The sequence below is a fragment of the Ascidiella aspersa genome, chromosome 2 (genome assembly GCF_963924565.1).
Source record: "Ascidiella aspersa chromosome 2, kaAscAspe10.2, whole genome shotgun sequence".
Classification (NCBI taxonomy): domain Eukaryota; kingdom Metazoa; phylum Chordata; class Ascidiacea; order Phlebobranchia; family Ascidiidae; genus Ascidiella; species Ascidiella aspersa.
Genome location: NC_139448.1, coordinates 30,149,308 through 30,172,487, shown reverse-complemented (window position 1 = coordinate 30,172,487; position 23,180 = coordinate 30,149,308). Strand labels below are relative to the sequence as shown.

Sequence of the window (23,180 nt, the reverse complement as noted above, 5' to 3'; positions counted from 1 at the left end):
TAAAACATCGTTAATCTTTACGCGACCTCACCAATGCAAGGATGTCTTGGCACGTTTGGTTTTTGTCTGCAAGTCATCGGGTTTAAATATCAAAAAAGATGTCACGACACACCAAGGACGACAGTAAGTCTATGTTTTATCTCACTTCTGATGATCTTTTGAGCCCTCTTCACAACAACAGTTCTTTTGAAGGTTAAATGTTTTATGTAGTCAGTCATGACGTAACTATGTGACGCTATCCTGTAAAATGTCATGTCTGCCCATAAACAAAACTTTGCTATCGAATCTGAACCAACCATCTTGGCAAACCACCATCATCCTTTCTGTAAATTTTCAGGTGCGTGATATTTTCGGGCCATATCGGCTTTGCTTTACTTGCAAAACAGGTAAAGATAAAGCAGAATACACATTACTTATCCTGAACAAGCAATCCAAGTATATGGAAAACTATTTGATAAATAAGCCGATTTGTAAAGACCCACTCTCATATCGGAACTTGTAAACATATCCCCTGAAAAGACAAGCATGATAAACTGCACTCAAAAAACAAACTGTCTTTTTTCATCGTCTTATGATATTTCCAGTTGAAGTGGAAAACAGGTAGGCACAATTTTCTGTGATGTACACGACATTGTAGTTTGTAAGGTTCTGGGAATTGTCGTTGGAAGAAATCTTGTTTAAGTTTTATTGTTCACTCATACGTTTTTCACCATTTTAAGTGCTCACCAGAATCCCGCTGGTTCCGCCAAAAACAACAAAGCAACGGAGTAAATGGCAACAAAGATCAGTTTGTTCACCTTCAGTTCAATTATTATCTACTATTCACCAAAGAATCTGCAAGAAACAATTAGTACGATAGAATCAATTTCAATTTATACTATACGTTTTATTTTTAGTTGTTTATTACATTAACCCAAACTTACAAAGACTTCACACTGTACCATTTCGAACTGTCAAGTCGAAAGCAAAGTCTTGTCTCACACTAACTAAAACAGAAAATGGACCTTTTATAAATCACGAAGCGTGTATTTTTGCCGGATGACGTTGAAATGGACAGAAATTTTAAAGCAAGCTAAAGATCAATTACTTGACAAATGAAACATCGTGACTCGGTAACGCTCGTCGTTAAAAAATCGTTAAACTTGACGCGACCTTACAATGCAAGGAAGTCTTGTTTTTTATTGCTAGTGTGGCACGTTTGATTTTGTCTGTTAATCATCGTGTTCAAAAAGCGAAACAATATCATGACATATCGAGGGCGACAGTAAGTCTATGTTTTTTATCTCAGTTTCGATGTTTACATATAAGATACCACAAGCAAGATATAAAAAAATCGAAATGTTCTATCGTTTTGTGGGTCGAAATCTATTTTTGCAAAAAAATCTTCCTATTTACAAAATTCTTTTGTGATTTGATTAAGAATTGTTCGGTTTGGTTTGCTTATTTTGTTTGGTATGTTTAAGTCGAATTTTTCCAGAATTAAAAAAAAAATGTAAAAATGATGCAGGGTGGTATGGAAATACTAGTCTACCCACCCAAGAGTCTTAAATTAGGGTAAAGGGGCAAAAGCCAATAAATTACAAAAAAACTTTTTGTATGTAAATAAAAGTAGTTTTCACGCTTTGCGCAAAGTTCTATCTAATTTCACTATGTTTTTGTCCTTTCAATAGCCTCATACTATGGCATATTGCGTTATGTGAGCTTACAGTTGAATAAAATCTATATAAAGTGTAAATTTAAATGCTGTCCTTTCAAGCAAACTGCGGATTTCTTTCATGTGCTTAATGCGTCACGTACCGTTTTAAATTGTAAGTTTTGTAAATTTAAACCAAACAAACGCTATTTGTTTCGCGCTGTTAGTCTGGATTTGTCTGCAGTTTTATGCCGTCACGTCACGACGTAATTTTGTGTGCCCCAATATTTACCCAATCGTTTTTTTGCATGTAGAAGCAGATAAAAATAAAGTAGAATGCACAATACTTATCCTGAACAAGCCATCCGATTATGTAGAAAATTATTTGATGAGTAAGCCGATTTGTAGAGACCAAATCTCATATTAGCACCTTACTTACACCATTGATTGACAGTAGTAAGTAGAAATTTTAGGCGTCATTGGCTTAGTACAGTGGTTCCCAAACTGTGGTACGCGTACCACCGGTGGAGTCTTTCAGGCCAAAATTTCAACAAATTACAATTAGAATTACACAGAATAAAAATGCCTCAATAACATTACAGATACAATTACAATAAAAACCGTAATTAATTGCATCAATTACAATCCAACTATGCACACCTCTGCATTAAAACGTAAAATCTCTATTCGTTTGGATTAACACACAGCTGAATAACGTTCGTTACTGTTTGGGTTGAAAATCGTTTTTAAATAACGCATGACTGGACATGAAACACAATATTTTGTTCCTGCTGAGTTTTAGGAAAATTCGTGAACACACAAAAAATGATATTAAAAAAATAGCAACCGTTTTTTTTTCGATATTAAATGTTCGGCATGTTGAAAGAAAAAAACGGATCGCCAATTAGAATTACGTACGACGAGATCAAAAGTAACCAAAAATTCTCGACGAAACAAATCTTGTAACTTTCTATGAGATAGCATAGACTCACTATTAGTGTTCTACAAAAAAATTGTTGTTCTTCAAATAAGAATGACAATGCTTACCTCAATAGTTTCATGGATATAATCCTTCTTCCTTTAAATCATTCACAAGGCCCGTATCTTCCTGCAAATGGTAAGTATAGGCAAGTAACGTGCTTAATCATGGTTTACCATTTGCGCAACAAGCGATTATACATTTTGGCACATATAAAAAGAGCCTTTCAAAACGTTCCGTCATCACCCGAATTTAGAAATTGTAGCATTATTGTACTTGCGTTAGTATGAGTTTTATTGAATAAAGACTCATGGATATCAAAACGTCACATTCACATGGTGTATGTTTTTTTTGCAAAAATAGATTTCGACCCACAAAACGATAGAACATTTCGATTTTTGTATATCTTGCTTGTGGTATCTTATATGTAAACATCGAAACTGAGATAAAAAAACATAGACTTACTGTCTCCCTCGATATGTCATGATATCGTTTCGCTTTTTGAACACGATGATTAACAGACAAAATCAAACGTGCCACACTAGCAATAAAAAACAAGACTTCCTTGCATTGTAAGGTCGCGTCAAGTTTAACGATTTTTTAACGACGAGCGTTACCGAGTCACGATGTTTCATTTGTCAAGTAATTGCTCTTTAGCTTGCTTTAAAATTTCTGTCCATTTCAACGTCATCCGGCAAAAATACACGCTTCGTGATTTTAAAAAGGTCCATTTTCTGTTTTAGTTAGTGTGAGACAAGACTTTGCTTTCGACTTGACAGTTCGAAATGGTACAGTGTGAAGTCTTTTGTAAGTTTGGGTTAATGTAATAAACAACTAAAAATAAAACGTATAGTATAAATTGAAATTGATTCTATCGTACTAATTGTTTCTTGCAGATTCTTTGGTGTATAGTAGATAGTAATTGAACTGAAGGTGAACAAACTGATCTTTGTTGCCATTTACTGCGTTGCTTTGTTGTTTTTGGCGGAACCAGCGGGATTCTGGTGAGCACTTAAAATGGTGAAAAACGTATGAGTGAACAATAAAACTTAAACAAGTTTTCTTCCAACGACAATTCCGAGAACCTTACAAACTACAATGTCGTGTACATCACAGAAAATTGTGCCTACCTATTTTCCACTTCAACTGGAAATATCAGAAGACGATGAAAAAAGACAGTTTGTTTTTTGAGTGCAGTTTATCATGCTTGTCTTTTCAGGGGATATGTTTACAAGTTCCGATATGAGAGTGGGTCTTTACAAATCGGCTTATTTATCAAATAGTTTTCCATAAACTTGGATTGCTTGTTCAGGATAAGTAATGTGTATTCTGCTTTATCTTTACCTGTTTTGCAAGTAAAGCAAAGCCGATATGGCCCGAAAATATCACGCACCTGAAAATTTACAGAAAGGATGATGGTGGTTTGCCAAGATGGTTGGTTCAGATTCGATAGCAAAGTTTTGTTTATGGGCAGACATGACATTTTACAGGATAGCGTCACATAGTTACGTCATGACTGACTACATAAAACATTTAACCTTTAAAAGAACTGTTGTTGTGAAGAGGGCTCAAAAGATCATCAGAAGTGAGATAAAACATAGACTTACTGTCGTCCTTGGTGTGTCGTGACATCTTTTTTGATATTTAAACCCGATGACTTGCAGACAAAAACCAAACGTGCCAAGACATCCTTGCATTGGTGAGGTCGCGTAAAGATTAACGATGTTTTAACGACGCCAAGTCTGCGTTGAAAGTCAATTCGTTATCGACGAGCGTCATCCAGTCACGACTTTTCTTTTGTCAAAATAAAACTTGATGTGAACCCGTCTTAAATATCTATCCATTTCAGCGTTATCAAGTAGAGCGAAAAAACGCTAGCAACGTAATCAACGCTGGGTGATCTAAAAAGTCATTCAATTCATAAATGCATTCCTCAACATATACATGTCGTTCGTAACATAAGTTGGTTGTGAATAAAACTAGTCGTGAACGTCAAACAATTTTTGATGTAATTCGCTTAAAGAGTCTCGACACTTTAAAGTACCGGTACACGAAATTTTTCGACGATGGTCTTACACACTGGTCTCCAAATATTGTCCGGTTTTGATTTTGACAACTGATTCTAACTAATTTGGGGTCGATGAATCCGAAAAATAACTCAGATTTGCTCTACCACGTTTTTGTTAGTTATGAAGACTTCTAATCTGATATGGTTTGCGCATTTTCGTTTAGGAAAAGGAATACAACGAAATTTAGCTAAATTAGAGCACAGCCACCATTTATTCCAAATGAGTTAGCAAATGCTACATGATATAGTAAAAAAACTGAACATCTTATTCAATGTCCAAACCTGTATTCTGCCTTGTGAAATAACTTTTGTTGGTACAGAACTGATGATAATACCGTACCGGTAGCGTAAAGCTTTTGGGTTCGTGTGAATCAAAGAAGAAGCGTTCACTTAGAAACCCCTGTCAGGCAATCTAATTAATTAACGAAGTGACAACATTAAGCTGATAATGCCACATAATTCTGCAATCCTCTTAACTGTTAAAAGGCCATCTCAACTGATAGTTAGCGCTCATCACACAGGACCATATCATAGCGTGTTAGCCACGAATATAGAGGGAATTTGCCTAAATGCTCTAGGCTAAGACAAAGTAAAGTTAATTGAAAAAATACATATTTAAGTGTAGGTCAAGGACTTGACTCAAGCCATTAGAACCCCCAGTACAAAAGTTTTATTCCAAACGTTGGGCTGTTTTTAACTTCTGATAAATGCATTTTACCGACGCGTATGTTGTTTTAGTATGTTACAGTATTATGTAACTAAAATAATTGTAGCTTTATACCTCTCGTTTCCAAAAAGTAAACTTCTTCAGGAGGAAGGCATGTTTTTAAAAAAATCATTTTGGGACACAAATTATTGAGATCCAATGGAAGGGGGTCATAAAACATGATCAAACTTTACGAACCACTTGTCTCTAAACCAGTGCTTGAAACGAGTCATTCTGAAACGCCTTCAGTCAAGTAGGCCTAATTGTAAAAAACGTTAGTGTAAGTCGCGTCTTTTAAAAAAACAAAAAACAAGCCAAGTACCAGATAGCCTAAGTCAAATCCAAGTCAAGTCATTAATTTAAAAATAAACTATTAAAATAGACAAACTCGTACGATTAGGAGCGATAATTCAAACAAAAACCCACATATAACAGGCTATTTGCTTGTGCAAAAATAGAGATTAATTATTCGAATTTATATAAATATGCTAAATAAAAACCAAGGAGTCGAACCGGAACCAAACCGGAACTTTATGAACCGGTTTTGGGTCAATTTTTCTGAACCGTAACCGAACCTGAAGCGGTTTTTATAAGATTTTAAGGAGCCGAACCGGAACTGAAGCGAATAATTGAGAGTACCTCAACCTTAACCGAACCCGAACCTGTAAACAAAAGCGGTTCGCTCCAGCATGACGTCACAAATTCTATTTTACAGAGTCAAGTTACGCCATGTTCGAAATTTTATGAAAAAAATATGAATATAAAATAAAAAAATCGTTCATTTTTATTTTTCAGTCTGTTTCAGAAAATCATATTGAAATGCAGCAGTTTTTTGTTACGGTGGATTATAATGCACATGTCAGGGGATAATAATATATGTAGGCATTTTACTACCACATTCGAGTTTACATACGAAACGGAATTATTGTGCGACGATCTTGAAAAATGAAACGACGCACCAGGGCGTCGCGACGCACAGTTTGAGAACTTTTTATAAAAAGTGTACTTTTAGAACAGGTGTTCAGCGTTGAGTTTAATTAGTATCCCCCATCTGATCCTTAACTTTGTTACCCACAATAAAATTTTTAGTAAAATTTGAATTAGATTCTAAAAAAAAAATTCACTAAATAGGTCGAATACCAATTGCGAGCAATTTTCGCCCATTGCCCAAACATGCTTGACATAGTATGAATATCAAAGCCTTTCCAAACTTAAATTCGCGGCACACTTTACAAAACCTTACAATTATGGGTTCACAGTCACCAAACAGCACGGCAATGCAGTAAGAAAATACCGTAATGTTGACAGTTGTCTCAAAAAGTGTATACATTCAAATTTCAAGTCTCGCATGCTTGCTTACATGTAATACGAACAGGGTAATTTTTCCAAATTGAATAAGTTCCGCGGCACACAGTTTGAAAATCACTACTGTGGACTCTTTTGCTGTATGACTATATATATTCTCTGTATAGGTGATCAAGCGCTGCTCGAAAGTTGTGGGGCTGTAAACAAGGTCTTATAATTACTGCAGCTACAAGACTAAACAGCTAAAACATGCCATCACCACCGGCAAAGCGCAGCCAAAGTTTAAATTAATAAGTTTATGGTTAATACCAATATAGCAACCTGTAATTCAGTCGTTTTCTATATACGCCACAAGTCACTTGACTTAAAATTACAAGCTTTCAAATATATATATATATTGTATTTCCTCAATTACTTCAACAAAAATAGTTTCTTTTTTGTTGTTGTTTGTCAGGCCAAATTTTGCTCAGAGTTGGACAATTTTACTAATTTTAGCACTTTGAAAGACAATGAAATTGACCTGGTTTGCAATGACAATGACGACGTGACTTGTACTAAAGTCATTTAAAATTTAACCTCTTGACAATACTGCCTGTTTTCATCTTATTTTATATTTTTCATCTTATTTTATAGTCATTTTAATCTTATTGTTTAGCTAGTTTAAAAATTGAAAAATAAAACAGAGGATTTGCGAGCAACAAATTAAGGTTGTCTTACAAAATAGAAAATTTATATATCACATTTTTTTAGGTGGGCCAATAAACGCGTTGCGAATGTTAAGATATCAGTCGCTTCTGCTGAACATAATCCAGCGTTGGAAGTAAGTCTATAAAACTGTCTTCCCAGTAATTTCTATTGGTTACAATGTCATGACCTAAAACATTTAACATTTACTCAAACTGCCAAACTAAAGTGTATAAAGATTTAACAAATATGTCAATATGTCTTTTCTGTGAATACTCAACGAATTTAAAGGTATGACACCATGTGAATGTGACGTTTTGATATCCATGAGTCTTTATTCAATAAAACTCATATTAACGCAAGTACAATAATGCTACAATTTCTAAATTCGGGTGATGACGGAACGTTTTGAAAGGCTCTTTTTATATGTGCCAAAATGTATAATCGCTTGTTGCGCAAATGGTAAACCATGATAAGCACGTTACTTGCCTATACTTACCATTTGCAGGAAGATACGGGCCTTGTGAATGATTTAAAGGAAGAAGGATTATATCCATGAAACTATTGAGGTAAGCATTGTCATTCTTATTTGAAGAACAACAATTTTTTTGTAGAACACTAATAGTGAGTCTATGCTATCTCATAGAAAGTTACAAGATTTGTTTCGTCGAGAATTTTTGGTTACTTTTGATCTCGTCGTACGTAATTCTATTTGGCGATCCGTTTGTTTCTTTCAACATGCCAAACATTTAATATCGAAAAAAAACGGTTGCTATTTTTTTAATATCATTTTTTGTGTGTTTACGAATTTTCCTAAAACTCAGCAGGAACAAAATATTGTGTTTCATGTCCAGTCATGCGTTATTTAAAAACGATTTTCAACCCAAACAGTAACGAACGTTATTCGGCTGTGTGTTAATCCAAACGAATAGTGATTTTACGTTTTAATGCAGAGGTGTGCATAGTTGGATTGTAATTGATGCAATTAATTACGGTTTTTATTGTAATTGTATCTGTAATGTTATTGAGGCATTTTTATTCTGTGTAATTCTAATTGTAATTTGTTGAAATTTTGGCTCCATATATTGATATTGAGAAAATTGAAGTTTTATTGCCGAAAACTGTAAATGATGTAATTAATTGCAGTTTTTAAAGCAATTGTAATTTTAATGCAATTCAAACAAAAAGGGGGTAATTTTAATTGTAATCGTAACTAAAACACAACTTGGTAAATTACCCAATCTGAAAGTTTTAAAAGTTGAGAGTTTTCGCAATTTTATACGTATGCTGAAGTTCGTTGCGTACCACCTGAAAGACTCTCGCGTACCACCGGTGGTACGCGTACCACAGTTTGGGAACCACTGCACTAAGCCAATGACGCCTAAAATTTCTACTTACTACTGTCAATCAATGGTGTAAATAAGGTGCTAATATGAGATGTGGTCTCTACAATCGGCTTACTCATCACATAATTTTCTACATAATCGGATGGCTTGTTCAGGATAAGTATTGTGCATTCTACTTTATTTTTATCTGCTTCTACATGCAAAAAAACGATTGGGTAAATATATTACGCACCTGAGACTTCACAGAAGGGAAGATGACGGTTTGCCAAATTGGTTGGTTTAGGGTTGATATCAAGAGTTGTGTTTTGGGGCACACATGACAGTTTTCCGAATGACGTCACAAAATTACGTCGTGACGTGACGGCATAAAACTGCAGACAAATCCAGACTAACAGCGCGAAACAAATAGCGTTTGTTTGGTTTAAATTTACAAAACTTACAATTTAAAACGGTACGTGACGCATTAAGCACATGAAAGAAATCCGCAGTTTGCTTGAAAGGACAGCATTTAAATTTACACTTTATATAGATTTTATTCAACTGTAAGCTCACATAACGTAATATGCCATAGTATGAGGCTATTGAACGGACAAAAACATAGTGAAATTAGATAGAACTTTGCGCAAAGCGTGAAAACTACTTTTATTTACATACAAAAAGTTTTTTTGCAATTTATTGGCTTTTGCCCCTTTACCCTAATTTAAGACTCTTGGGTGGGTAGACTAGTATTTCCATACCACCCTGCATCATTTTTACATTTTTTTTTTAATTCTGGAAAAATTCGACTTAAACATACCAAACAAAATAAGCAAACCAAACCGAACAATTCTTAATCAAATCACAAAAGAATTTTGTAAATAGGAAGATTTTTTTGCAAAAATAGATTTCGACCCACAAAACGATAGAACATTTCGATTTTTGTATATCTTGCTTGTGGTATCTTATATGTAAACATCGAAACTGAGATAAAAAAACATAGACTTACTGTCGCCCTCGATATGTCGTGATATCGTTTCGCTTTTTGAACACGATGATTAACAGACAAAATCAAACGTGCCACACTAGCAATAAAAAACAAGACATCCTTGCGGACTCCAGCCATAAGACCAAGATAAGAACAACACCAACGTCAGAATAAAACACAAATCGGAATAAGACCAAAATAGGACTAATACCTATGGTATTAGTACCGTCTAAATCGTAATAAGTCCTAAATCCGTCGGAATAAGACCTAAAAGGTCAAAATCAGGCCTAAACGACACTTTAACTAACCTCAAACCCCACCCCTAAGTACATCACTAACTCCCCTAAAAGTTTAAACAGTAACCCATTTTCTAACCCCACCCATTACCCACCAATAAGGCTTTATTATGTCGTTTGTCTTAATACTATGGTTTTATAGTTTTTTGGGCTTTATGTATTGTTGCTTTTTAGGTCTTATTGTGTGTTCCCATCCTTGCATTGTAAGGTCGCGTCAAGTTTAACGATTTTTTAACGACGAGCGTTACCGAGTCACGATGTTTCATTTGTCAAGTAATTGCTCTTTAGCTTGCTTTAAAATTTCAGTCCATTTCAACGTCATCCGGTAATAATACACGCTTTGTGATTTATAAAAGGTCCATTTTCTGTTTTAGTTAGTGTGAGACAAGACTTTGCTTTCGACTTGACAGTTCGAAATGGTACAGTGTGAAGTCTTTTGTAAGTTTGGGTTAATGTAATAAACAACTAAAAATAAAACGTGTAGTATAAATTGAAATTGATTCTATCGTACTAATTGTTTCTTGCAGATTCTTTGGTGTATAGTAGATAATAATTGAACTGAAGGTGAACAAACTGATCTTTGTTGCCATTTACTGCGTTGCTTTGTTGTTTTTGGCGGAACCAGCGGGATTCTGGTGAACACTTAAAATGGTGAAAAACGTATGAGTGAACAATAAAACTTAAACAAGTTTTCTTCCAACGACAATTCCGAGAACCTTACAAACTACAATGTCGTGTACATCACAGAAAATTGTGCCTACCTGTTTTCCACTTCAACTGGAAATATAAGAAGACGATGAAAAAAGACAGTTTGTTTTTTGAGTGCAGTTTATCATGCGTGTCTTTTCAGGGGATATGTTTACAAGTTCCGATATGAGAGTGGGTCTTTACAAATCGGCTTATTTATCAAATAGTTTTCCATATACTTGGATTGCTTGTTCAGGATAAGTAATGTGTATTCTGCTTTATCTTTACCTGTTTTGCAAGTAAAGCAAAGCCGATATGGCCCGAAAATATCACGCACCTGAAAATTTACAGAAAGGATGATGGTGGTTTGCCAAGATGGTTGGTTCAGATTCGATAGCAAAGTTTTGTTTATGGGCAGACATGACATTTTACACGATAGCGTCACATAGTTACGTCATGATTGACGACATAAAACATTTAACCTTCAAAAGAACTGTTGTTGTGAAGAGGGCTCAAAAGATCATCAGAAGTGAGATAAAACATAGACTTACTGTCGTCCTTGGTGTGTCGTGACATCTTTTTTGATATTTAAACCCGATGACTTGCAGACAAAAACCAAACGTGCCAAGACATCCTTGCATTGGTGAGGTCGCGTAAAGATTAACTATGGTTTAACGACGCCAAGTTTTCGTTGAAAGTCAATTCGTTATCGACGAGCGTCATCCAGTCACGACTTTTCTTTTGTCAAAATAAAACTTGATGTGAACCTGTCTTAAATATCTATCCATTTCAGCGTTATCAAGTAGAGCGAAAAAACGCTAGCAACGTAATCAACGCTGGGTGATATAAAAAGATGTTTTCTGTTCAGTTGGTGTGAAACACGGCTTTGCCTTTGAAGGGTGAGTTTGAAATGGTACAGTGTTAAGTCTCTTCAAATTTGGGCGTTATAAACAATTAAAAAAGAGTATGAACTTGAATTAATTGAAATTGCTTCTATCTCACTTCTTGTTTCTTGCAGATTCTTTGGCGTTAGATAATAATTGAACTGAAAATGAACAAGCTCATCTTTGTTGCCATGGTTTGCGTTGCTTTGTTGTTTCTGGTGGAACCAGCGGAATCCTGGTGAGCACTTGAAATGGTGAAGCAAAGTACTGAATAATATTTTGGGTAAAAAGTATAACCGACCAATCCGATAAACAATAACGTCAAAATTGTGACAAAACTATCAAAACGTAAAAAAATTCAATGTTTTAAATTAATAAAAAATGCTTTAGAGTTATAAAGTTAGGTTACTCTCAAGTGTAAATTCATTATTAAAATGAAAATTCCTTTTCAATATAGAAAACGTTGCGTTGTGTCGCAAACCACACATTAAATGCGCAAATTATTTTAAACCGATACCACCCTGTACTTTTGGACGGGTAACCACTATCACTTGGAATTCGATGTCGCTCTGATTGGATAATTAGTAGGACGAGTTTTTTGAGACTAAAAATTAAAAAAATATGACTTTCTTATTTGAGCATTAAATATCTGCTAATCTTCGTCGCTATTAAATCGCATTTTTTTTTTGAACAAAAACATTGTGAAACAAACACCAAAAGTTTATTTAACTTAAAAAAAATTCATTTTAAAAAAATGTAGGCCTTATAAGACTCAATTATTATGAAAAACGAAGTGGAAATAAAATATTCATCCGAATCAAAATATGTAGTGAGCCTTATACATTTATTTAGGTTCTTTGGCCACCAAAACATTATGAAACCCAATATATCAGGCCCTCCTGGCGAATTTTCTCCATCACCGGAAGTAAGTCTAAAAAGATTTCTTGCCAGTAATATTTCTGTTTTTACAATATTATGCCCGAAAAATAAGGATTTAATAAAACTCGAGCTGGTAAAGCTAAGTTTTTTAATACCTATTGCCGAATTAAAAACATTTTAAATTGAAATATTTAAAAACAAAAACAAAAGCGATGATAGTATGTTATTGTCAATTACGATAGTATTGTTTGACTGACAAGCGTTAACCTGATGAAGCACGGTCGTGCAAAAGTTTGTCACCAATTTTGCCGTTCAAAATGCCACCTAATTTCTAGACTTAAAGTTACACCTATACAAATGCGGTTATCAACAAAGTTTTATAATGATAAAAACCGTATCGATAGACCTTATATGTGACCAAAAGTTTTGCTTGTTGCGCATTTGATAAACTATACAACTTGCCTATTACCCATTTGCAGGGGAAGAGCGACTTAAACAATGATTTGAATGAAGCAGGTTAATCCCCTGAATCACCTGAGGTCAGTATTGTCTTCGATTTTTGGCAAAAGAACAATAGAGAGTCAATCTAACTTCTTCACATTTTCAGCAACCTCATAAACCCAACAAATAACAAATTTACAATTTAATGTTTATCAAACGTATTTTTTTTAATGCAAAAATTTAAAGGTTAACATAAACCGACCTATGAATATCAACAGGCAATCTACGAATGTATGGATGTCCTTTTCAAAATAATATAAATATTTTACAGATCCACCATCTTGCCGGTACATTGGAAATCAATCGTGTCATCAAAGTGAAAATTTAATCTCACCAAATTTGAATTCTCTTCATTTCATTCATAAATCCATTCTTCTACATATGCATGTCGTTCGTAAAATAAGTTGGTTGTGAATAAAACTAGTCGTGGCCGTCAAATAATTTTTTGTGTAATTCGCTAAAAGAGTGTCGACACTTTAAATTACATGAGATTTTGCGACGACGGTCTTACACACTGGTCTCCAAAAATTGTCCGGTTTTGATTTTGACAAATGATTCTAACTAATTTGGGGTCGATGAATCCAAATATGATCTCAAAATTGCCCTACCACGTTTTTTTTAGTTATGAAGACTTCTAATCTTACCACCCAACAATATGGTTTGCTTACTTTAATCGGTTTGCGCATTTTCGTTTAGGAAAAGGAATACAACGAAATTTAACTACATTAGAAAACACCCACCATTTATTCCAAATGAGTTAGCACTGTAGGCCAACAAATCGGCATGAACTTATTCTTCATTCAGTTTTTTTGTATCTTGCACATTAAATCGATAAAAAGCATACCGAAATTGTTTTATCTTGGGCATTGGAATTCAGTTTAGCACATGCTGTATTTCTTCTTTGACTGGTAAGCACGTGGGATCCTTAATTGTGTAAGACCTGTGTTGAGAATTTAAGATGTTAGGCTGAAGGGAAAAAGGCGCAGCTAAATAATATTGAGAGAACAAATAAATCATAGATGATTGTTATTCCTGTCTGGCAAATGGCACACGATATGGTCAAAAAACAAAACAACATCTTATTCAATAGCCAAATCAGGATTCTGCCATGCGACCTATTGCTCACAAATCAGCATTTGTCCCAGGGACTACGGCTGGTCGTTTGTGCATGCATACACTTAGTAAAGAATTTGAGCTGAGACGCTAAAAGACACTTCTTTTGCCGTCGCCACTTGCTTCGCTTGCCATAGAAATCATAACAAAAGCGTCGGTTGCTTAACGTGATTTCTATAATCGCTAAAAAAGGCTTTTGAATTTAGTCACCAGATAAATCGATTATTCGTGGTATTGTATGCTGACTATTGAACCGGGGTGGCTCCATTGATGAGAACTTCCTGAAAATGAAATGTTCTCAATGTAGACCTATTGGCTAAGAAGTAGGGGATTTCCTGCTAAAGATAGCCTGGGCGAAAAATTGCTTATTCTTGAAATACGCGAAAGGTCCAAGGCAGTTTACTAGGAGTCGTTTGATACGTTTAGTTGATACAGAAGTGGTATTGCCGAAAGCTTATGATATATTTTCTGCGGATCAATGCAGAAGTATTCACATCGCCATCCCTGGCCGACAATCTAATTCTAATCGATCAGCGAAGTGACTAAACCTATGATGCCTGAAAATGATCCAAACCACTTTCGACTGTCAAAGATTAACTATCTCAACCGAAAGTGAATGCTTATCAGAGATGTAACATAGTGTAGGACTGTAGGTATATAAAGCCTACACATCAATATAGAGGTAATTTGCCTAAATGACCTAAAACCAAGTAAAGTTACTGGGAAAAAGATACCCGAGTACAAAACTTTTATTTCAAAGGTTAGGGTATTTTAAAATTATGATTAGTGCATTTAACCGACGCGTAGATTGTTTTAGTTTACGACGGTATTATCTAATTAAAATAATTTTAGCCTTTTTCCCAAATGTAAACCTTTTCAGGAGGAAGGTATTTTTTCAAAGGTCTTTTGGGCCACAAATTGTTGAGAATCCATGGAAGGGGGTCATAGTGAAATGTTACGAACCATTGGGCTCTATACCAGTTACAGCTGTAAACAAGTCATTTTGAAATGACTTCGGTACCAGTCACAAGTCCTGGTAAAAAACAAGTCCAAGTGGAGTCTTTTTAAAAAGCAGCGCGTCAAGTTCCAACCAAGTCATTATTAGAGCAAAGTCAAGTCATTCAATAAAAATAAACTATTAAAACTGCACGATTGTGAGCAATAGGTCATTTAAAAACCCAACAGACAACAAGCGAATTGCTTTATGTGCAAACATTAAGCTAAATAATTCGATTTTATTTCAAAAAAATGTTAAATGAAAACACTTAATGACATAAGTCCAAGCCCGGTCATTTGATCAAAATACTTGAGCAAGTCAAGTTAAGTCATCAAAAAACAGCGACGTATGTCAATTGATTACAACACTGGTCAAAGAGATACCTGTGCGACTGCAAATATTTATATTATAATTGATAAACGATACTGGAAACCCAAAGTCGTCCGATTCATTTTAACTTAGGTAGACTTATTATGGTTAAAAGGAAAGTCAGCATTACCAAAAAAAAGAGGCCTTCGATTTCGTCGTGCTGCATAAATCATTACATTTATAAAAGAAAAAATATATATTTCTACAAAGACGGTCTCTGGTAACCCACTCGCATGCGATTCGTAAAGAAACTGGGGTTTAAACCTTTAATATAAAATTCTACCCTAGACTACGCATCGCAGGACAGTAATGTTTTATCTTCATTAGCCAATCGCTAGTATTTCTGAAATACGGCAAAAAAATCAATTCCAATTCCAAATTAACTTGTAACAAAACCAAATCTTAACTCGAGTTTTATTTCATACGCCTGTGTGCAACAACAAATTAATTAAACTTTTAGGTGAGTTGAACTACTAATTACGATAAATAGTTTGCATTTTAGTAAACAACAAAACTTAGTTTCTGGTCCTGTTCAAATGGTTCAACTTCCGCCTTTAAAACAAGGTAAAATTTGCGTTACAATAACTGGTAAATTTCAAAATCAATTTTAAAGTGACTGTACAGTTTATGTACATCAAGACTTTTTGAAAATGTGCACAGCCTTACATAGGATAACAACGTATCAATTCATACTTGGATAGCAATAAACACCCCTACCTCGCATAAGCCAAAAAAGGGAAAACGTATCGATTTGAAACATTTTGAAAATGCCGAACTTAATGTTGTCTGGACCTAAAATCAACATCTGTAAACTGCAAACATACACAAAAGATGTAGCCTAAAGGCATTTTTTCAACCTCTAAATATTGATGGCATAAGCCGATTGGAGAAGCTGCAGGAAAATAAGGATTGTCGAAAACTTCGTTTGAATCAGAAAAGGTGTTCTTTGGACAAAACACAGGTAAAACTCCAAACCAACGCCCTTCAAGAGATTACGCAAATACGTTCACATTAGAGGAGTCACCAAATTGGGAAAAAAACGACCAGTCCTGTTTGCTGTATTTTTTCAAGCAATATTTAAGTACAGATTTCACAGCGCTTTGATAGACAGGCGAAAGCAGATTGGCGGGGCTAACAACAACCAACTCCAACTTGATCCTATAACAGTTGCGTAATTCGTAAGTCGTTTGTTACCAAAAGCCAAGGCAGGGAAAACGAGTAGTTTAATCAGGTTCTTTCAAATTGGAACATCTCTGCAGGAACGGCGTTTTGATTGTAGATTTGAGGTGAACAACCGTTACAACCCGAAGAAGCTAAAACTGCTGTACAGCGTTTTGTCCACGGCGAATGCGCTTTGTGAGTATTTAACAAAGTAAGGGAAGTCACAGCGGCACTACAAGCCCGTCAAAGCAGGTCCCAGCGTTGTTGGTGAAAAACAACGAAAAACTGCTGGAATTAGCGCGAAACAAATTCGCGCTCACTGACACGCCAGAAATAAGAGTGCCGCCGATGAAAACAGACCGAGAGAGAGATTAAAATAAGAAACCGAAAAAACGGGAAAACTCTCCAAAAAAATGGGTGTACGGACGCCGCATCCGCGTTGTTGAATTAATAGTCGTCGCCGCGACTGACCACTTCCTTGCAATTGGGTCGCAGCAGTATGGTGTGCTCGAACTGGGCAGTGTAGCAGCCCTTGATGTCGCAGAGCGGCGGATAGGAGTCCACCACACCCGAATCGCATAAGCTCTTCAGCGCCATTAGGTACTTGCTTTCGCCCAGACGGTCCACCCAGCGCCGACAGAAGGCCAGCGTGCCGAAGTTTTCGTTGATAACGTGCAGTAGGCGTTTGGCACGCGGCAGCCTAAATGAATATAAACAGGGCCTGATTAAGGGTACTGCAGGCTTAAAGCTGTTTAGTAGAGGAGGAAGTAACTAAGTGTCATAGACTCATAGTAAATTACAATTACTTGAGGGACGAACTTTTCCAGGGCCCAAGGCTAAAAAGTAATAAAAATACATACATGAAAAATAGAATTTATTCATTGCAAAATAGCATTAACATAAAAACATGTATTAAAGGTAACTGAGTGTCATAGACTCATATATATAGTAGATTACAATGAATTTAGGCGCTATTTTTTTTTCAGGGCCTAAGCTTTAGTAGCCTAATGGTTAATTCGGCACTGGATATGAAGGTGGACATTTTTTTTTCTATTTTTTTTCGTACGCGACACGTCGTATTTTGTATTGGATGGTTGGGTGTACTGTACAAGAATAGGTGACGAGTTTAGTTGAATTTACAAGGTTCAGGGTTGGGTTGATACCGGATGGAATCATATCACATCATCATGACATTCGATCAGTGGTTAGACCTGTTTTTTAGTTGCCACACGGGACCCTTGTAACACAGACGCCCACTTATATTCTTAAAAAAATTTATTAAAAAAATGTAAAGCTACATTTATCAATATCAGCTAACTGTATGTGTATATGCGAAAAAAAAATGTTCCGTTTTGGTTGGCCAGTTAATAAGGGCCTAAACACAGAATATACACGACATTACACCAGTCGATAGACCTGTTTTTAGTTACCGCACGGGACTCTTTTCACACAAACGAGACTTATACCCTTAACAAAAAATTTCTTCTAAAAAAATTCCGAAAATGTAAAGCTACATTGGTCAATATCAGTTTAATTACAGAATATACACCACGTGTTGAAAAAAATGTGCCGTTATCGTTGGTCAATAAAAATGATAAGGAATTGACCACAGAATATACACAATGTGATGTGTATATAAAAGTTTTCCAATAGTACAAAGGTTCGTTCAACCCACCTAAGGCTGACGTGCTGAGATGCGAGTTCGAAATTTTTCATGTAGTGTGAGCATTCCATGTCGTCGTGCACTACTCCGCGTCCTGTGCTGCCGAATGTCTCGATCGCGAACACTTCGCCTTCCTGTAAACATAAAAGCGGATTGAAAATCGGACGAAATACATTTTGTTAGTTGGGAGTGCCCACGTATGAAGAGGGTTGCCACACACTTTTATATAATAAAATCTCGAAACAACTTTCAAAGTTATTTAAGGCCCAAAACTGGATCACTCGACAGGATTTAAATTTAAAAGCAGAAGTTTACACAATATTTTTTTTAATTAAACACGGCATTTTCTAAACACATTAGCTTAAGCCTTAAGCTATATAATAAATTGACAGGTTGATGAAATATCATTAGAAAAACAGGGTTTTTACTGACTTTTCAATAAGCAAATCAATTTAAAAACTATCCCAAAAGTACTTATTTTCCTGTATATAAAATACTGACCCTTTCGTTATCGATTGCAGTGCAGGTAAAAAGTTAAAAAAAAGTAATTTGGGCAAAATAATTCGACTTGACTTTCGGACAAATAAAATTGGGATTTTCTATCTCAGTTGTTGCACATAAAACAAGTTGCTTGCTTTATGTTGCGTTTGCGTTCATGTTATTTTGTACTTAAATTAAGGCACATGATCGGACGAGTTTACCAGTTTTAATATTCAATTTTGTTTTAATATTTAACATTAACACTGGTAACTCATCCAATTTTAAGACAAGGAATTGACTTTATCTAATTAAGACTTGACTGGGACTTGAGTTGGGCAATCTATGACTTGACTTGTTATTTATTCGAATACTTTACTTGGCAAACACAGGTTCTGCACAAAAATATATTTTAACAACACCGACCTCCATTCTTGTCTGATCCCCACCGCGTACAATGGGAACGGTCTTGCCTGCGTGGATTCTGTACTGGCCGATCGAGTGTCCGCTAAGGTTGCGAATCGAACGAACTGCACGAGAGAAAAGTCACGTTAAAAGCAAACTGTTTATTGTTTATTTCAATTGTGGCTTTTAGGTAAGATAGAAATAGTGGAAACGTCAAAACGCCATGTTCGAAATTACGCCATGTTCGAAATTTTATGAAAAAAATATGAATATTAAATAAAAAAATCGTTCATTTTTATTTTTCAGTCTGTTTCAGAAAATCATATTGAAATGCAGCAGTTTTTTGTTACGGTGGATTATAATGCACATGTCAGGGGATAATAATATATGTAGGCATTTTACTACCACACTCGAGTTTACATACGAAACGGAATTATTGTGCGACGATCTTGAAAAATGAAACGACGCACCAGGGCGTCGCGACGCACAGTTTGAGAACTTTTTATAAAAAGTGTACTTTTAGAACAGGTGTTCAGCGTTGAGTTTAATTAGTATCCCCCATCTGATCCTTAACTTTGTTACCCACAATAACATTTTTAGTAAAATTTGAATTAGATTCTAAAAAAAAAAATTACTAAATAGGTCGAATACCAATTGCGAGCAATTTTCGCCCATTGCCCAAACATGCTTGACATAGTATGAATATCAAAGCCTTTCCAAACTTAAATTCGCGGCACACACAAAACCTTACAATTATGGGTTCACAGTCACCAAACAGCACGGCAATGCAGTAAGAAAATACCGTAATGTTGACAGTTATCTCAAAAAGTGTATACATTCAAATTTCAAGTCTCGCATGCTTGCTTACATGTAATACGAACAGGGTAATTTTTCCAAATTAAAACAGTTTCGCGGCACACAGTTTGAGAATCACAACTGTAAACTCTTTTGCTGTATGACTATACATATTCTCTGTATAGGTGATCAAGCGCTGCTCGAAAGTTGTGGGGCTGTAAACAAGGTCTTATAATTACTGCAGCTACAAGACTAAACAGCTAAAACATGCCATCACCACCGGCAAAGCGCAGCCAAAGTTTAAATTAATAAGTCTATGGTTAATACCAATATAGCAACCTGTAATTCAGTCGTTTTCTATATACGCCACAAGTCACTTGACTTAAAATTACAAGCTTTCAAATATAGATATATAGTGTATTTCCTCAATTACTTCAACAAAAATAGTTTCTTTTTTGTTGTTGTTTGTCAGGCAAAATGTTGCTCAGAGTTGGACAATTTTACTAATTTTAGCATTTGGAAAGACAATGAAATTTACCTCGTTTACAATGACAATGACGACTTGACTTGTACTAAAGTCATTTAAAATTTAACCTCTTGACAATACTGCCTATTATCATCTTATTTTATATTTTTCATCTTATTTTATAGTCATTTTAATCTTATTGTTTAGCTAGTTTAAAAATTGAAAAATAAAACAGAGGATTTGCGAGCAACAAATTAAGGTTGTCTTACAAAATAGAAAATTTATATATCACATTTTTTTAGGTGGGCCAATAAACGCTTTGCGAATGTTAAGATATTAGTCGCTTCTGCTGAACAGAATCCAGCGTTAGAAGTAAGTCTATAAAACTGTCTTCCCAGTAATTTCTATTGGTTACAATGTCATGACCTAAAACATTTAACATTTACTCAAACTGCCAAGCTAAAGTGTATAAAGATTTAACAAATATGTCAATATGTCTTTTCTGTGAATACTCAACGAACTTAAAGGTATGACACCATGTGAATGTGACGTTTTGATATCCATCAGTCTTTATTCAATAAAACTCATATTAACGCAAGTACAATAATGCTACAATTTCTAAATTCGGGTGATGACGGAACGTTTTGAAAGGCTCTTTTTATATGTGCCAAAATGTATAATCGCTTGTTGCGCAAATGGTAAACCATGATTAAGCACGTTACTTACCTATACTTACCATTTGCAGGAAGATACGGGCCTTGTGAATGATTTAAAGGAAGAAGGATTATATCCATGAAACTATTGAGGTAAGCATTGTCATTCTTATTTGAAGAACAATAATTTTTTTGTAGAACACTAATAGTGAGTCACTCTATGCTATCTCATAGAAAGTTACAAGATTTGTTTCGTCGAGAATTTTTGGTTACTTTTGATCTCGTCGTACGTAATTCTATTTGGCGATCCGTTTTTTTCTTTCAACATGCCAAACATTTAATATCGAAAAAAAAACGGTTGCTATTTTTTTAATATCATTTTTTGTGTGTTTACGAATTTTCCTAAAACTCAGCAGGAACAAAATATTGTGTTTCATGTCCAGTCATGCGTTATTTAAAAACGATTTTCAACCCAAACAGTAACGAACGTTATTCAGCTGTGTGTTAATCCAAACGAATAGAGATTTTACGTTTTAATGCAGAGGTGTGCATAGTTGGATTGTAATTGATGCAATTAATTACGGTTTTTATTGTAATTGTATCTGTAATGTTATTGAGGCATTTTTATTCTGTGTAATTCTAATTGTAATTTGTTGAAATTTTGGCTCCATATATTGATATTGAGAAAATTGAAGTTTTATTGCCGAAAACTGTAAATGATGTAATTAATTGCAGTTTTTAAAGCAATTGTAATTTTAATGCAATTCAAACATAAAAGGGGGTAATTTTAATTGTAATCGTAACTAAAACACAACATGGTAAATTACCCAATCTGAAAGTTTTAAAAGTTGAGAGTTTTCGCAATTTTATACGTATGCTGAAGTTAGTTGCGTACCACCTGAAAGACTCACGCGTACCACCGGTGGTACGCGTACCACAGTTTGGGAACCACTGCACTAAGCTAATGACGCCTAAAATTTCTACTTACTGCTGTCAATCAATGGTGTAAGTAAGATGCTAATATGAGATGTGGTCTCTACCATCGGCTTACTCATCAAATAATTTTCTACATAATCGGATGGCTTGTTCAGGATAAGTATTGTGCATTCTACTTTATTTTTATCTGCTTCTACATGCAAAAAAACGATTGGGTAAATATATTACGCACCTGAGACTTCACAGAAGGGAAGATGACGGTTTGCCAAATTGGTTGGTTTAGTGTTGATATCAAGAGTTTTGTTTTGGGGCACACATGACAGTTTTCCGAATGACGTCACAAAATTACGTCGTGACGTGACGGCATAAAACTGCAGACAAATCCAGGCTAACAGCGCGAAACAAATAGCGTTTGTTTGGTTTAAATTTACAAAACTATCAATTTAAAACGGTACGTGACGCATTAAGCACATGAAAGAAATCCGCAGTTTGCTTGAAAGGACAGCATTTAAATTTACACTTTATCTGGAATTCACCTGTAAGCTCACATAACGTAGTATGCCATAGTATGAGGCTATTTAACGAAAAAAAACACAGTGAAATTAGATAGAACTTTGCGCAAAGCGTGAAAACTACTTTTATTTACATACAAAAAGTTTTTTTGTAATTTATTGGCTTTTGCCCCTTTACCCTAATTTAAGACTCTTGGGTGGGTAGACTAGTATTTCCATACCACCCTGCATCATTTTTACATTTTTTTTTTAATTCTGGAAAAATTCGACTTAAACATACCAAACAAAATAAGCAAACCAAACCGAACAATTCTTAATCAAATCACAAAAGAATTTTGTAAATAGGAAGATTTTTTTGCAAAAATAGATTTCGACCCACAAAACGATAGAACATTTCGATTTTTGTATATCTTGCTTGTGGTATCTTATATGTAAACATCGAAACTGAGATAAAAAAACATAGACTTACTGTCGCCCTCGATATGTCGTGATATCGTTTCGCTTTTTGAACACGATGATTAACAGACAAAATCAAACGTGCCACACTAGCAATAAAAAACAAGACATCCTTGCGGACTCCAGCCATAAGACCAAGATAAGAACAACACCAACGTCAGAATAAAACACAATTCGGAATAAGACCAAAATAGGACTAATACCTATGGTATTAGTACCGTCTAAATCGTAATAAGTCCTAAATC

At 35.0% G+C, this 23,180-nt stretch overlaps 1 protein-coding gene and 1 long non-coding RNA gene across 2 annotated transcripts; one reads left to right on the top strand and one right to left on the bottom strand.

The window, feature by feature from the left end:
- Positions 1–11,439: 11,439 nt before the first annotated feature.
- On the top strand, positions 11,440–13,775 carry LOC146164795 (uncharacterized). The gene is made up of 5 exons (XR_014494558.1): positions 11,440–11,567; positions 11,687–11,790; positions 12,405–12,477; positions 12,911–12,970; positions 13,204–13,775. It is a non-coding gene; the product is annotated as an uncharacterized LOC146164795 (long non-coding RNA).
- A 3,209-nt stretch (positions 13,776–16,984) lies between these two features.
- LOC146164794 (methionine aminopeptidase 2-like) lies at positions 16,985–21,172 on the bottom strand. Its single transcript, XM_083380831.1, has 4 exons — positions 21,115–21,172; positions 19,139–19,242; positions 18,248–18,369; positions 16,985–17,272 (listed from the first exon to the last, which is right to left on the bottom strand). Exons 1-4 carry the CDS (start codon positions 21,170–21,172, stop codon positions 17,020–17,022), a joined length of 537 nt encoding a protein of 178 aa, XP_083236957.1. The 3' UTR covers positions 16,985–17,019.
- Between the last annotated feature and the right edge of the window lie 2,008 nt (positions 21,173–23,180).

Coding starts and splice junctions, on each gene's coding strand:
- LOC146164794 (XM_083380831.1), bottom strand. CDS start 21,172: ATGGATATAATCCTTCTTCCTTTAAATCATTCACAAGGCCCGTATCTT. Junction 19,243..21,114: donor CCCGTATCTTCCTGCAAATG/GTAAGTATAGGT, acceptor TCTCTCGTGCAG/TTCGTTCGATTCGCAACCTT. Junction 17,273..18,247: donor TCTCAGCACGTCAGCCTTAG/GTGGGTTGAACG, acceptor ATATTCATTTAG/GCTGCCGCGTGCCAAACGCC.